Genomic DNA, 15,589 nt, shown 5'->3' on the forward strand with positions numbered 1-15,589 from the left:
TTGTGGGCTAAGTGCTGGTCACATGACTCAGCTACAGTACTGAATGGTATAGATGGGGCTGAGCTGGGATGAAGCAGAGGGCACTGCAGGGATAGTCATAGTGAGCACATGTGTTATATACTTTTCTACCATTTATTATTTAAATTTGAAGGGATTATCCAACAAAAAAGTTTTTCTTTCAATCAGTTGGTGTCAGAAAGTTATATAGATTTGTGCTTTACTTTAGAATTTAAAATTCTAAAGTCTTCCAGTACTTACCTGTTGCAGGATGTCCTGCAGGAAGTGATGTATTTTTTTCCAGTCTAAACACAGTGCTCTCTGCGGCCACCTCTGTCCATGTCAGGAACTGTCCAGAGCAGGAGAGGTTTTCTATGGGGATTTGCTGCTGCTCTGGACAGTTCCTGACATGGACAGAGGTGGCAGCAGAGCACTGTGTCAAACTGGAAGGAATACACCACTTCCTGCAGGAGATACAGCAGCTGATAAGTACTGGAAGACTTTAGAATTTTAAATAGAAGTAAATTACAAATCTATATAACTTTCCGACACCAGCAGCATTTTTTTTTTCTGGAGTACCCCTTTAAGTGTTTTACTGCTGTTATTGCACCTGCCTATTTTGCAGTATATAGAACTTTCTGGAAACTCTTGACTTCTTTTTGTGAGCTGCTGTCTCACTCCCCAGTCACAGTGCTACTAAGCCTATTGGTGCCTACATGAGGGTGCTGTGCTGTGTACCTTTCCCAGGGGTTGGCACCTTGGTTATTATAACAGCGAACCGAGCAAGAAGAGCCGCATTCCCTTTCACGCTTACATGGCGCCTAGTTGTGTTTGCACCTGGTTAGACCACTGCCTGTATCCTACTACCAGACTTCCCTCAGCCAAGAGGACGCTTCATGGAGACCTGTCTAGACTGCCACCCTGACAGGAGACTACTTGTGTATGGTGTGTGTCAGGGAAGAATCAATCTTAGGGAATTTGGGTGAGATTTTCCTGTGGTGAGCCCCCGGATGGTGTTATAGCAGTGGGACAGCCGGTCACTTGCTAGATGGAAGTGTGACGCCACTCCTGTGGTGGATGGCTGAGATACAGCCGGACCTTAGGGTTTGTCACGTGACGCCAGTGCCAGGTGGGCACACAGGTGTGATGGCACGCCTGCTTTTAAGGTGTAAGGCCGGTTGTACCCTTCTCCCCTGTGGTCGGTGTCCTGTTGGGTTGCTGTAGGGTCCCTTGGGATAGTGTATTCACAGGTGGCCAAAGCAGTATAATGACCCTCCACCCGCCACCCACAGAAAGGGGAAATGTCCCAAGGTTGCGGTGTAAATGCTGTGCAGGTGGTAGCCAGGGCCGATTCTGGGGTTTCTGCCGCCTGAGGCAAACCTCAGGCGGCCGCCCCGAGTGATGGCCGGCACTCCCCCCCCGTCGCCGCAGCCATCCACTCACCTGTCCCACGCCGCAGCCGGCCCGCGCTCTCTGCTGTCTCCACATCCCGTCAGGTCCCGCGATGTCACCCTGCAGCTGTCACGGACCTCCAGGCTGTGGTGAGTGAGTGGGGTGATCGGGTCCCGCGCGACCCGATCACCCCAGCGCGTCCCCCATGACCCCGGGCACTCACCACAGCCTGGAGGTCCGTGACAGCTGCAGGGTGACATCGCGGGACCTGACGGGATGTGGAGAGCGCGGGCGACGGGACAGGTGAGCGGCCGCTGTCATTTTTGTTAAGTAATACTTAACAAAAATGACAGCAGGGGGGACATAAAGCCGCCCCCCTGCCGGACCGCAAAATCTGCCGCCTGAGGCGGAAGGCTCATTCCGCCTCATGGCAGAAGCGGGCCTGGTGGTAGCCAGTAATCACAGACTCGGTAATAACATTGACTTTGTTTACTCTTTGTAAATGTGCAGCAGGTAATACAACAAATCTTGAAATACACTTGATACAGTTCCAATAAATACTCAAACATAGAACCACCCAGATCTCTGAGATAAGTGCTGAGTAAATGCCCTATTACACCAACAGATCTGACGACAGATTATCTGCCAAAGATTTGAAGCCAAACCCAGAAACAGACTATAAATAGAGAACAGGTCATAAAGGAAAGACTGGATTTCTCCTCTTTTCAAATCCACTCCTGGGTTTGGCTTCAAATCTTTGGCAGATAATCTGTCGTCAGATCTGTTGGCGTAATAGGGCCTTAGGGTGGTATTACACGGGCCGAGCAGGGCCCGATAATACCTGTAAACGAGCAGCGATCTGCTAGATCGTTGCTCGTTTACTGGGCCTATTACACGGCCCGATAATCGTTTGACAAGAGCTGCAAGGACATCGTTACCGATGTCCTTGCAGCCCTTGCTAAACTGGCATACATTACCCATCCATGTTCCAGGGCTGCTCCTGCCGGCCGCTTCTCCCGGGGTCCCGTGCGCGCTCTAGCTTCACAGCGGCCTGTCAGCTGGTAGGCCGCTCAGCCAATCACAGGCCGGGACCGCCGCGGCCTGTGATTGGCTGAGCGGCCTATCAGCTGACAGGCCTCTGTTAAGCTAGAGCGTGCGCGGGACCCCGGGAGAAGAGGACGACAGGAGCAGCCCTGAAACGTGGATAGGTAATGTATATCGTTAGTCGCCGGCCACGCACCGCTATTACACGCAGCGGTGCGCGGTCGGCGCCCGACGAAAATAGGGTCTAACCTATATCAACGATCAGCCGATGATCATTGTCATCGGCTGATCATTGCATTTATTACACGGAGCGATAATCGGCCGAATCGGGCCAATTCGGCCGATTATCGTTCCGTGTAATAGTACCCTTAAGATGTAGTACAGTTGATAAGGTTGTACTGAGGTAGTAGAGAGGAGGGTGCTGTGAGAGTCTCAACCCAAGTAGTAATGTGCTCTGCTGGGATGTTGGAGTGCTTAGAAGAATACTTGTAGAGTAAGAAGAAACAACCTGTGCCTGCGTTTTGAACTTTTCTATGGTCTTCACACCACCTTCTGCCCACTAGCTTTGGCTGAACCGTACTGATGGGTGACACAGGCCCCAGACCCTGTTACCTGGGATGAGCAGAATTCTGAGGGCCCAGGTAGAACCACTAAGAAGAGCTATCTGAGCTGCGTCCTTTCTCCTCCAAAGCTCAGCTAAAACTCCCCCTCAGCCAAGGGACTAACTTTCTAACCAGCCAATGTGCTGCTCTGTGGTTAGGTGGAAAGAGTGCAATAGGGAAACAGAATAGAAAAGAGAGAATAGGTCAGAAGAAAGGAGAAATCCTACTGGACAACATAATCTGGTACATAGACAAACAGTAACCCTTTAGTTTACTTCAGCGGTGCAGCTTCTAGACTTCAGGTACACACTATAGCGACATCTAATGGTTATCTTTAGTAACACAACAGCTATAGTAAAATCACAGATAAGTACAGACTTTTACGAGGGGTGTAAAGAATAGCAACACCCACAGTGGCACACCACATATCAGACTGGTGTAAAGTAGAATTGTCTCAGTTGCCCCTAGCAACCAATCAGATTCCACCTTTTATTCCTTGCAGATTCTTTTAACCCTTAGGCGACCCTGGACGTACCCGTACGTCCAGGGCCACCTCCATGTGTTCAGAGCGGGGCCGCACTCTGAACCGCCGCGGTCCTGGGTGCTGCTTGTAGCCCAGGACCCGCGGCTATTAGCGGGCACGGTCCGATCGCCGTGCCCGCTAATACAGTAATCGGATGCAGCTGTCAAAGTTGACAGCTGCATCCGATTACTTGATGCAGCATAGATCTGTATGAGAGATCAGTGTACTTATACTAGAAGCCCCCCAGGGGGAATAACCCTAATCCCAGGGGGGCTTCTAGTATAAGTGTAAAAGTCAAAATAAAAGTGTTGTTTTTAATAAAAATCCCCTCCCCTAATAAAAGTCAGAATCACCCCCCTTTTCCCAGGTTATAAATAATAATAAATAAACAAACATGTTTGCTATCGCCGCGTGCGTAATCGCCCGAACTATTAATTAATCACATTCCTGATCTCACACGGTAAACGGCGTCAGCGCAAAAAAATCCCAAAGTGCAAAATTGCGCATTTTTGGTCGCATCAAATCCAGAAAAATTGTACTAAAAAGCGATAAAAAAGTCGCATATGCGCAATCAAGGTACCGATAGAAATAACACATCATGGCGGAAAAAATGACACCTGACACAGCCCCATAGACCAAAGGATAAAAGCGCTATAAGCCTGGGAATGGAGCGATTTTAAGGAACATATATTTGTTAACAACGGTTTGAATTTTTTACAGGCCATCAGATACAATGAAAGTTATACATGTTATATATCGTTGTAATCGTAATGACTTGAGGAACATACATAAGAAGTCAGTTTTACCCCAGGGTGAACGGCATAAAAACGAAAAAACACAAAATAAAAGAAATGCCTTTTGTTTTTTTTTTCAATTTCACCACACTTTGAATTTTTTTTTCTGGTTTTGCAGTGTACTTTATGAAAAAATTCAGCCTGTCATTGCAAAGTACAATTAGTGGCGCAAAAAATAAGGGCTCATGTGGGTTTCTAGGTGGAAAAATGCAAGTGCTATGCAAAAATTCAAATTGGCCTGGTCCTACTGAGGAAAGGTAGTGGAATTCCGCAACGGAATTGTCCGCCGCGGAATGCCGTTAGCCTCCCGCTCATAATGGGAGTCTATGGGAGGTGCGCGCTCCTGCCCTGTCCGCGCTGAAGAATGAACATGTTAATTACTTTACACCAGTTTGATAAATCTCCCCCTTTGTGTTAAAGGGGTTTCCCAGTCTAATTAAAAGGGGTATTAAGGACATTGAAAATTGTTTCTATCTGTCACCAGCATGGCACGTAGATTGCATTGTACTCTTATTATGGCTGCTGAGCCATTATGCAGATCCCAGAGCTGACTTACCCCCGGGTGGGCTTGAAACACTGCGGCCTCTCATATTATTCATCTCCCTATGAAGACCAGGAGCAGGTGACACGTGTGACACTAGATTGTCTGGTCTAAGCTAAGATTTTGACACTTTTTAAGAGTTCCCCCAGTGTCCCTGCTCTGCCGATGATGTGGCCTTAGTGACTGCAATAGGTTCAGAACATCATCAGCAGAGCCAGGTAGAAAACAGAGGCACCGGGACGGACCAAATCTGGCCCTTGGTGCCATTATTTTTTGCCTGCTGAGCTATTATTTTTGGCCCGCTGTGTTAAATCTGACCCTCCTGACGTTGCAGCAGATTATAATATGGGTGGTCCGGATGGCCGCTCAGACCGCCATAATCTTGTAGGCCGCAGGCTACTTTATGAGAGACTATTTTAGAGATCGGCTTCTAAATAAGACACTATTGGGGAGAGCTGGCTACTATATAAGACACTATTGGGGAGGGCTGGCTACTTTATAAGACTATGGGGAGAGCTGGCTACTATATAAGACACTATTGGGGAGGGCTGGCTACTTTATAAGACTATGGGGAGAGCTGGCTACTATATAAGACACTATTGGGGAGGGCTGGCTACTTTATAAGACTATGGGGAGAGCTGGCTACTATATAAGACACTATTGGGGAGGGCTGGCTACTTTATAAGACTATGGGGAGAGCTGGCTACTATATAAGACACTATTTAAGGGACTGGCTTCTACATAAGAGACTATTGGGGAGGGCTGGCTACTATATAAAAGACAATTAGGAGGGCTGGCTACTATATGGGATGCTATCGGGAGGCTGACTACTGCATGGATCACTATCAGGAGGGCTGGCTACTATGTGGGGTTCTAATAGAAGGCCTGGCTAGTATGTAGGGCACTATTTGGGGGGGCTACTACATGGGACCTACTGCTTGAGGGATATAATGGGTAACTACCATGTTGGGACAATTACTTTAGGATAGACAGTGCCAGGAACGCCACATGCAATTTTTTATTAAATTTTAAGATTGGCCCGCGACTTTGTCCAATTTTTTAATTTTGGCCAAGTGTGTATTTGAGTTTGACACCCCTGGTCTAGAGGAAAGAAGGTTTCACCTGATGATCTTTCGGGCCGCAGAGTTCTGATGTGGGCGCATCCGTGTGCGCCCGCATCAGAACTCCCCACAGCATACAATAGAGTGTGCGGTCGGAGCTGCTCGCTCTGTTGTGTGAACTGACAGTGTTTTCTGCAGTCGCAGAAAAGTGACATGTCAGTTGTTTGCAGCACCATTAGGGATCCCGGCCGGAGCGTGTACTATGTGTATTTGCTCCGGCCGGGATCCTATAGGCAGAAAAGGCATGTATATTTTCGTAATAACCACAGCCGTTGTACATTGGCCGTGGTTTTACGGAAATATACGTGTATGTGTGAACATAGCCTTATACTGTAAGTTGAACGTGATGGACTTTTGTCTTTTTACAACTAAACTATGTAACATTATTCTGGGCGCGAAAAACATAACAGAAAAGAAATGAGAGGCGTAAACAGAGGAACAGGGCCGCAATGACAGCAAATAACACAGAAACACTCTGAGAAATTCTAATGGTGTGGTTTTCACACAACTCCCACTGCAAATATAACACTCTGGTAGAAGTATGTGGCGTAGGTCTGAAATAAACAAAACTACAGACATCCACCTCCCCCCCCCCCCCCCCACCTCTATAGTAAGGACAGACAACTGCAATGTCTGGGATGGAGATACTTTTGAATAAATCAAATCAAATCAACTGGTTTCAGAAAGTTACATAGATTTGTAATTTACTTCTATTAAAAAATCTCTTCTTCCCATACTTTTAAGCTACTATATGTCATGCAGGGAATGTTGTTTTATTTTCAGTCTGTCACACTGCTCTTTGCTGCCATCTCTGTCCGAGACAGGAACTCTGTCTTGGTTTTCTATGAATCCCCACAGAAAACCTCTCCAGCTCTGGACATAGCTGTTTCCTGCAGGACATACAGCAGCTAATAAGTATGGGAAGACTTGAGATTTTTTAATAGAAGTAAATTACAAATCTATATAACTTTCTGACGCTAGTTTATTTAAAAGAAAAAGATTTTCACTGGACAACCCCTTTAATTGTTTGGCACTTGAATACCGGTGGGTGAAGAAGTTGGATGCAGCCCTAAGGAGTCCTGGGAAACATGGATACAGTCATAGGCGAAATAGGTCTCTCTAAATATAGTTGCTATGTGACATAATACCGCCACACCCTGATCACTGCCATTACCACCACATAATGACTGATACCACACATACAGTATACATACAGTAGAGTGATCACATGGCAACATCCAGTGACTCAGGTGATGTCTTCTTCTTTCGGGGTTCCGTTTTCCTTTTCTTCTCCATCTGGCTCAAACCATTTTGTAAACTTCTCCTGGCTGAACCCACAGACTATGTCAGACAAGAATATCAGGCTCCCCGCTCCAGCATTACACTGTGCCTATTCAGGTGAATGCATTGTATGTGTAACACAGGACAGGTCCTCCAGAGCAAGAGACTCTTTGGGTATGTTCACACTGAGTAAAATCAACGGAGTTCCATGTCAATTCTTTGCGTGGAGAGCAATGGCCCATAGAGATACTGTGGCAGGAGGGATTCCACAGCAGTGAGCTCCGCCGCAGAATTCTGCAGATTTTACTCAATGTTAACATACCCTTTATAACCAATCTCTACTGTGATAGTTGAGGGAATCCCTCGAAGGGTATGTTTGCACAGTCAGATTTTCCATTGCAATTATTGACGCCAAAGCCAGGAACAGACTATAAACAGAGAACAGGCCATAAAGGAAACAATTAAATTTCTCCTCTTTTTAAATCCATCCCTGGTTTTGTTTTCACCAATTGCAACCAAAAATCTGTACCATAACTCTGATGGCCTATCAGGGTGGCTTCATTCACAGGATTTTTTTTTGGAATTTTTTTTGGGCCTAAAAAAAAAAAAAAAACTGCAAGAACATGCCAAGTATGTATGGCATTTGATACATTTCCATTGATTTCGTGCTGACATCTGACCATAAGCAGGTTTGCCAAAGTAAACACCACAGCTTTTTTTTTTTTTTTTTTTTTTTGCGTTTGCAAAAATTTAAATGGGCCCTGCGGTGAAAATCTTTTTCTTTCAAATCAACTGGTTTCTGAAAGTTCCATAGATTTGTAATTTACTTCTATTTAAAAATCTCCAGTCTTCTAGTACTTAGCTGCTGTATGTCCTGCAGTGCTCTCTGCTGCCACCTCTGTCCATGTCAGTAACTGTCCAGAGCAGGAAAGGTTTTCTATGAAGATTTGCTACTGCTATATAACTTTCTGAAACCAGTTGACTTGAAAGAAAAAGATTTTCACCAGATAACCCCTTTAAGGCTGTGTGAAACCAGCTTTAGGGTATATAGAGTTGGACCTTCTAAACTTGAAAGCCCATTTAGGTGCTATTGTTGCCGAATGATGTAATACAATCTAGGACGTGGTCCTCGGACCAGATGTGGTTAGCACTCTCTGGGATTTAGCCATACGAATTAAGATTTTACTGGGAGCATTAAAAACAACCCAAGGGAAAAAAGGACATCCTTGAAATCCAGAGCTGTCAGTCAGACCTCCAGATGGTAAAATAAGTGACATCTTCTGACCTCTTGTGCATCCGGCGATCAAGGATATACAGCACTGCAGCTGGTGACAGGCATTGTCCACAGTAACCTTAGCCTGTGTTCCCACTTGCTGACAAACGCATGTAGCCGAAAAAATAGCCCCAAATATTCACCAATTGTAGCAATGTTGTCAGGATTATTGACATCATCATGCAACCACTGGGGAACGCCATTTCAGCCATATGCATTAATCAGGATGTGGGACACTGTCTTAGTCCATGACTATTCAGCTACAAAAACTGAAGAACTATGAACATTTAAAAAGACAACTCCGGCCAAAACGTATTTTTTAATATGTTATTAAAGTTAGACAAATTCCTAATGTACATTAATTATGGGAAATGCACAAATACTGCTATTTCCCTTAATTTAGTAAATCAGTAGATCAGGCTTCAGATTCTGTAAAAAACTGTGAAGTCACAAATCAGTTGTAATTACTATGGAGCGTCCAGCGTGTGTGTGTGTGTGTGTGTGTGTGTGTGTGTTACATAGGAATTACAACCGATTCGTGGCGTCACGGTTTTTTACAGAACCTGAAGCCTCCCTGATCTATTAAATTAAGGGAAATAGCAATATATGTCAGATTTTTCCCCAGAAACAGGACCAGACAGTGAAAATAAAAATCTGTGTGTGGATAATGTAAAATAAGGCTGTGAACAGCGGCAGTAAATTTTACACATTGTCTAAATCAACGGCCGTTGTTTCCATAGACTTTAATGGAAATCATTGAAGACTGAAACAAAAGCCATTATTTTACAGCGTTTGAACATATCCTTAAAGTTCTCATCTGGTTACTGGTTGGGAGTGGAAACCTTTCCAAGAAAAAAAAAAAGCTAAAAAGGGGCACTATACAAAGAACCGCTGCTCATGCTTTATAGATACTGATGGGGTTTTAGCAGACATACATCCACCAGTCACATATACGGTCTAAGGGGAAGATTTATCAAACATGGTGTAAAGTGAAACTGGCTCAGTTGCCCCTAGCAACCAATCAGATTCCACCTTTCATTCCTCACAGACTCTTTGAAAAATGAAAGGTGGAATCTGATTGGTTGCTAGGGGCTTTACTCCCCCCCCCCCCCAAAAAAAAAAAGAAAGGGGGAAAAAAAGAACACTTGATGTTAAAATATTACAAATTTATTAAAAACAAACGTGTTTCAAGATATCAAGTCTGATTGATTGTGATCTAGTTTATACATCATATATACAGGTTACACATTCCAAACATAGAAAAGAAATACAAATTCATGGCTAGGAGTAAAAAGAGCACACGCGGGGCTCCAGGACAATGTAACCATAGGAAGGTCGGCTTCTCTCTAGGAAATAAATAATGCAGAAACCCCAGCTCGCTTCTCCGACTGCTGTATAGTTAACTAAATTGGGGAAGCGAAAATGAATGTTTCCCCCATAATGCATCGCTCAAATGAAGAAGATGCCGTAGATGCTGATACAACAAAACCCAATAATAAGAAAGACTCAGGAAGGCCATAACTTAATGCTTTGCTGATTTACACAACGCTTTATGCGTCTAACACTCGCTGTGTTTTTACATTAGCTGCTATAAATTATAGCCGTGCCGTTACCCTAATGAAAAGGGGGAAAAAAAAGGATTTACAATAGATAAAATACTGTTCACACAGTAATGGCTCAGTAGCAATAAAAAAATAATAATAAAAAAACTCACTGGGTTATATAAATAGGTAGCATGAGTAGCACACAACTGCACAGACTCTAGTCTCAAGAAGTTTATTGCAATTTCAAGTATATACACATGTATATATATATTACCGTGTCTCTCTAATAGGAGACATACTCCAGACATTGGGTTTGCATTTCCTAGGTGGCAGCAGTCCAGGCTACTTAGAGGGTTTCGCCACAAGACAGCGCTAGTATTACTTGTCTAGACTCTCAGAATGGCCTAAAATTTTAAGTGGAGAACACATCCCCCAATATGTACTGCTAGCACCACCAACTGCATATTATATGTAAATCTGGCAACAAGCATTTCATTCCACTACAGTGCCTCCGCAGGTGAAATGGAGCATTACATAGTATGCACTGAAACTGATCTGGATAAGATAAGAGATACTATCTGTGGCCGATCTATGGTGGTCCTGAACAATGGCCCCTACTTTTATCAACTGGAAATGGGTCACACAACCCCCTTATCAGCAGAACGTATGGAAATCTGACACGTACAGGATTCACTGCATGGACTAAACGGAAGCTTGGCGTGAATAACTTAAAAACGTTGACATCTTTGCACTGAACTCCCATAATGTGCAGTTTTACAGTGGAAGCGAGTGTATTTACAAAAGTACAACCAAAATTAAGACGTTGTGCAAGGTTAACACAGAGAAGAACTTAACACATCTAAAGGTTATTCTCAGATAGAAATCATAGAACAGTGTCATTTCATATTAACACGGATCTGTCAGCTCAATATGACGCCCTATACAGCTGCAGTACTTAAAATAGCAAAAAAAATATATTATGTTTCTTGGATCAAATGTGCATTGGATACAATGAGTATTCAATTAGGGGGCTGCTCCTTTTATTCTTCCTCCCCCCAAGGATCGACAGATAGGATTACTCTCATCACTAAGTCTGCTTTATACTTTTATTGCACCGATTCACCAAACGGAGCAACTTTTTTTTTTGCATTTTTATCTATACAGAAAATGGATTTGTAGCTAAGTATGCAGCATGTTAAGCCTACAGATCCACTTTAAAGGGGAATTACCAACTCACAAAGTTATCCTCTATCCACAGGATAACAAACTGGTCAGTGGGGGGTCTCACCAATTACGAGAACAGCAGAAAATCGTCCCTGGATTAGAGTACATCCAGCCCTCTTTATTGGAGGAACAGTTTTTCTCTATTGCCATGATAATAGAGGGTCCCAGCAGGCGGACCAGCACTAATCAGCCTGTAAACCCTTCTCCTAACTTTGCCACTTCTTTAAACGGACTCTTGTCACTAGGTTTATTCCATCTTAAATGAAGACAGCATAAATTAGTGACAGAAATGCTAAACAGATCGGTGTATTACTTGCATCATTCTGTTCAGCTGTTCTCCTAATATGCAGGAGAATAGGATTCCTGCCACACCTCCTCCTCCTCATCCCCGCTCTCCAGCTGCTGATTGACAGTTGACAGCATCTGGTGGGCGGAGTTTTCTGCTTCTCATGAATATCCAGGACTACTGGGCTCATGCACATAATGGAGAGGACCATTTCCCCATGTTAATCAGAAGGATATCTCTGGATCAGCTGCACAGAACAATGTGTGTGTTACATCATTCTGTTCAGCTTCTCTGTCACTAGTTTATGCTACCAAAATAGGACACCATATTCCTGCTGACAGTGTCTCTTTAGCGTTCAATAAGTCTAAATCAATAAAGAAAAAAAATGGCTGGTATTCATGTACCTTCATCACTTATTATTACAAATACCCATAAGAGGGTTTTCATCCAGCTTGTTCTACTGCATTGCATATAACATCCATAGTAACTCATCAGTAAGTTAGTGGTACCTTTACACCTAAAGGTAATTGGTTAGCAATGACTACATACATATTTCCTCGTATCCTCAGCCAAGGACGGAAATAGCACGGAGGACTTGTAAACAAGTGACAGTTCTATAAAAAAGTGCAAATCACTTAAGGCTTGTTCAGACCACATGGGCTGTGCCGGACCAAAGGTGTATGTCCACTATCCTACGGAAGGATACTTCATCTGGAAAAGCTTTGGTAGAAAGCCAGCTTCACTCGTTCAATGTGGTAGCACAGTTTAATAGCCATGGCGGGCTTGAGATCCATACAGTCTTGAACAGCGGGCAGATTGAGCAATAAAAGAGCCTTTCCATCTATTTCCTGGTTGAAGCAAGAGGAGAAAGAAAGGTTAATATGGTAGGATTGTCTTTAGAGGAAGATCATTTTAAGGTTATGTTCACACATAGTATTTTACACCAGTCTTTTGGTAAGTTTTTTTTTTTTTTTAACCAAAACAGTAGTGGACAGTAGTGGAACCTGCAAGGCAAAATTATAATGGAAAGAGGGTTGGAAACAAGGATTGGGCAGACCATGGAAACAAGGGTTGGGCAGACCACATTCTTCAAGCCTATAGATGTTATTGCCCACTATGTGAGAATAGCGACTGTGGGTGAAAGTTAAAACGTACTTGCATGGGATTCCTGGGGGTCCAACCTCCATGACCCCTGAGGATCTCTAGATCAGCTCCTTATGAAGAGAGTCATGCATCATTGTGTGCCCCCCCCCCCAGCTCCATTCATTCTCTATGGAACCACCAGAGAAAGTCAAGTACAGCACTCCGATACCCCGCAATCTCATATTTGTCTCCTATTCTATGGATAGGGACAAGTAAGGTTAAATCGGAAAACCCTGTTAGGCAGGCTTTGTATGCATTGCAACCTCTGGGTACATAACTATAGCTACTGACACCTTTGAAAAGTACTTTTTCACTTTTGCTTTGAACTTTTATGCTGCAAAAACATTTTTCTCCATAGGCTTTTATTATAAATTTTGTTTACTTTTTTTTTTACTTATGTGAGCTCTATTTTACTATATGAGTCTACCCTGCAAACTACCTTTTAAGTTGTCTCTATCCACAACCTGTGTGAGCTGTCCTCCAAGGTTTTTCTCCCATCTGTCCACACTTTGAGCTGCTGTATGCCTTACCCTCCCTACTGCTGTATCCAACACTGTGACATAACTATCTTATTTTTCTTAGAGCAGCAGCAAAATTATAGGACATTTACAATAAAGTATTTTTAGAAAGTTCATTGAACTCTCTCCTATAACTGACTGTATGTAGTCTTTACCTGTTCTTCAAAAAGTCGTGCAAGATGAGCGCAATCTGTGGACTTGATGTATTCAACTACATCATTCACCGACCAGTCCAGGGGGCTTCCATTCAACGTCAAGGGTTCTCTCAACTCAATACGGACATTCTGCAAAGGAACACCAAGTAAAAAACTTTAAAAAATTAGTCAATGACCTGAAAGAAATGTTGGGTTAGAGTGCTTTTCACAGATGTAAAAAGGGTTGTCCCACGAAATCAAGTGGTTATGGCTAGTGATGAGCGAGTACTAAAATGCTTAGGTGCTCGTTACTAGAGACAAGTATTTCCCGATACTCGTTTCGAGTAACGAACCCCATTGAAGTCAATGGGAGACTCGAGCATTTTTTGAGGGGACTCAGGTTCCGTAGAGGGAAGGTCGTGTGAAAACCTGACAACCTCAGAAATTGATGGAAACACAACGGAAATGGACAGGAAACAGCAGGGGCAGCATGTATGCATGCCTCTGAGGCTGCCTAATGGCACCATTATGCCTAACTAGCCTGGTTAAAACAGAGGTAGGCATATGGACCACCCAAAAATTTATGACAACCTCACTGTCTGAAAACCGTCAGACACCTCTTCCAACCCCGCTTGCAAGTCCCCACTGTCATCACCCACTGACTGCGTGAGCTGCATAGTTTGGGCATCAGGACAGATCAACTGCTCCGGTTGCTCAGACTCGGGGAAGTTCCAGAAAAGAGTTCCTTGGAGCATGGTGGTGGATCTGAATCCCTTCTTTCCCTGGAGGGGCCAGGCTGTGGGGAAGGAGGCTGAGCTAATGGAGCAAGGGTTCCACTCCCTTGAGTAGTGTGGGTGGACTGCGTTGAAGCCTGGGTGGTGGATAAGTTACTGGACACATTACCCGCTATCCACGTGATCACCGGTTCACACTGCTGCGGTTTCAATATCGGTCTACCATGAGACCCAGTGAGTTGGGCAAAGAAGCTAGGGAGTGGACGTCTGCGGTGTGCCACTGCTACCTCCTCAACAGGTGCTGCTGTGTCACCCTGCCCTGAACCACGGCCTACGGCAACCACATCACTTGGAACCCCACGCCCTCGTCCTCAACCCTTACCCCTGGGGTTCACCATTTTATGAACACTGCACAGTATGGAACTTAGATAGACCTTGCGTATGAAATACAGAAATCAGAAAAAAATACTTGGGGTCCCACTAGTTTTGGGGGCTATGGGATACAATCTAGTAGTGGCTGCACCTATACACACTCTGTGACACCCCCTTACAATGAGCAGTTAAGTTCTATGCAGGTGTACTACAAATCCCAGCAATACAATGTAGTACAGCAGCACCACCAGCCACAAAAACCTAAAAGACTACTGAGCACTTCTTAGGGGTCTGTATGCAACACCTAATGTCCCCTTTCTGCCAGCAGCCGGTCACCACAGTGTGCTGGTTAAATCGTGGTAGCAGCACTGCAAGTCCCAGCCAGCAGTCTGTAGTAATACTATTAAAAAAAGATTTGAAGCCTTTAAAAGGGCTGTTTGTTTGTATTGCTAGTATTCCCTGCCTACTGGAACGCTAAATCCTACACTGACACTCTCCCTGAGAAGCAGCAGCTCTGTCCCTGATCTCTCACAGCATGCGTCTGAAGTGAGCACTACCGGCTGCGCTTTTTATATGGCAGAGTCATCTGATCTGGCCAACCAATAGCTGCTATCAACATGTATCGGTCCTGCGTGGTTCCAGGATGTACCAAAGAGTCTCCTGCATGTTTATTGGCTGAGAAAAAGCGCCCAAACTTACAGGAAACGGATGATGAGATTTTCTCGAGTATCGCGAGATGCTCCTCCGAGTACCCTAATGCTCGATCGGACGAGCATGCTCACTTCTCACTAGTTATGGCCCATATTCAGCTGAATGGAAAGGCACTGTGCACATGTGACAGACGCACCATTTTTTTTTCATGAGATCCGTGGAGATAGCTGAGCACTGTACTCTAGTATTTCCAGCAGTTCCCAGAGAGAGTGAATGGCTGAAGAGGTTAGCTTGAAAAACATGGATACAGCCATAGGCCACAGGCTGTATTTATGTTTTCCAGGACTCCCTAGGGCTGCATGCAACTTCTTTAGCCACCAGTATTCAAATGCAGAGTATTTAGGTTCGGATGAAC

At 44.4% G+C, this 15,589-nt stretch overlaps 1 protein-coding gene across 6 annotated transcripts in view; it reads right to left on the reverse strand.

The window, feature by feature from the left end:
- Positions 1 to 9,754: 9,754 nt before the first annotated feature.
- SFMBT1 (Scm like with four mbt domains 1) overlaps positions 9,755 to 15,589 on the reverse strand; it is a 70,569-nt gene continuing 64,734 nt past the window's right edge. For all 6 annotated transcript variants that reach the window (XM_069967166.1, XM_069967167.1, XM_069967162.1 and 3 more), the window contains 2 exons: positions 13,439 to 13,567; positions 9,755 to 12,470 (listed from right to left, as the gene is read on the reverse strand). In XM_069967166.1, the coding sequence (XP_069823267.1) occupies positions 12,330 to 12,470; positions 13,439 to 13,567 (270 nt within the window). In that variant the 3' untranslated portion in view covers positions 9,755 to 12,329. The remainder of the gene's footprint in view (positions 12,471 to 13,438; positions 13,568 to 15,589) is intronic.

The sequence above is a fragment of the Dendropsophus ebraccatus genome, chromosome 4 (genome assembly GCF_027789765.1).
Source record: "Dendropsophus ebraccatus isolate aDenEbr1 chromosome 4, aDenEbr1.pat, whole genome shotgun sequence".
Classification (NCBI taxonomy): domain Eukaryota; kingdom Metazoa; phylum Chordata; class Amphibia; order Anura; family Hylidae; genus Dendropsophus; species Dendropsophus ebraccatus.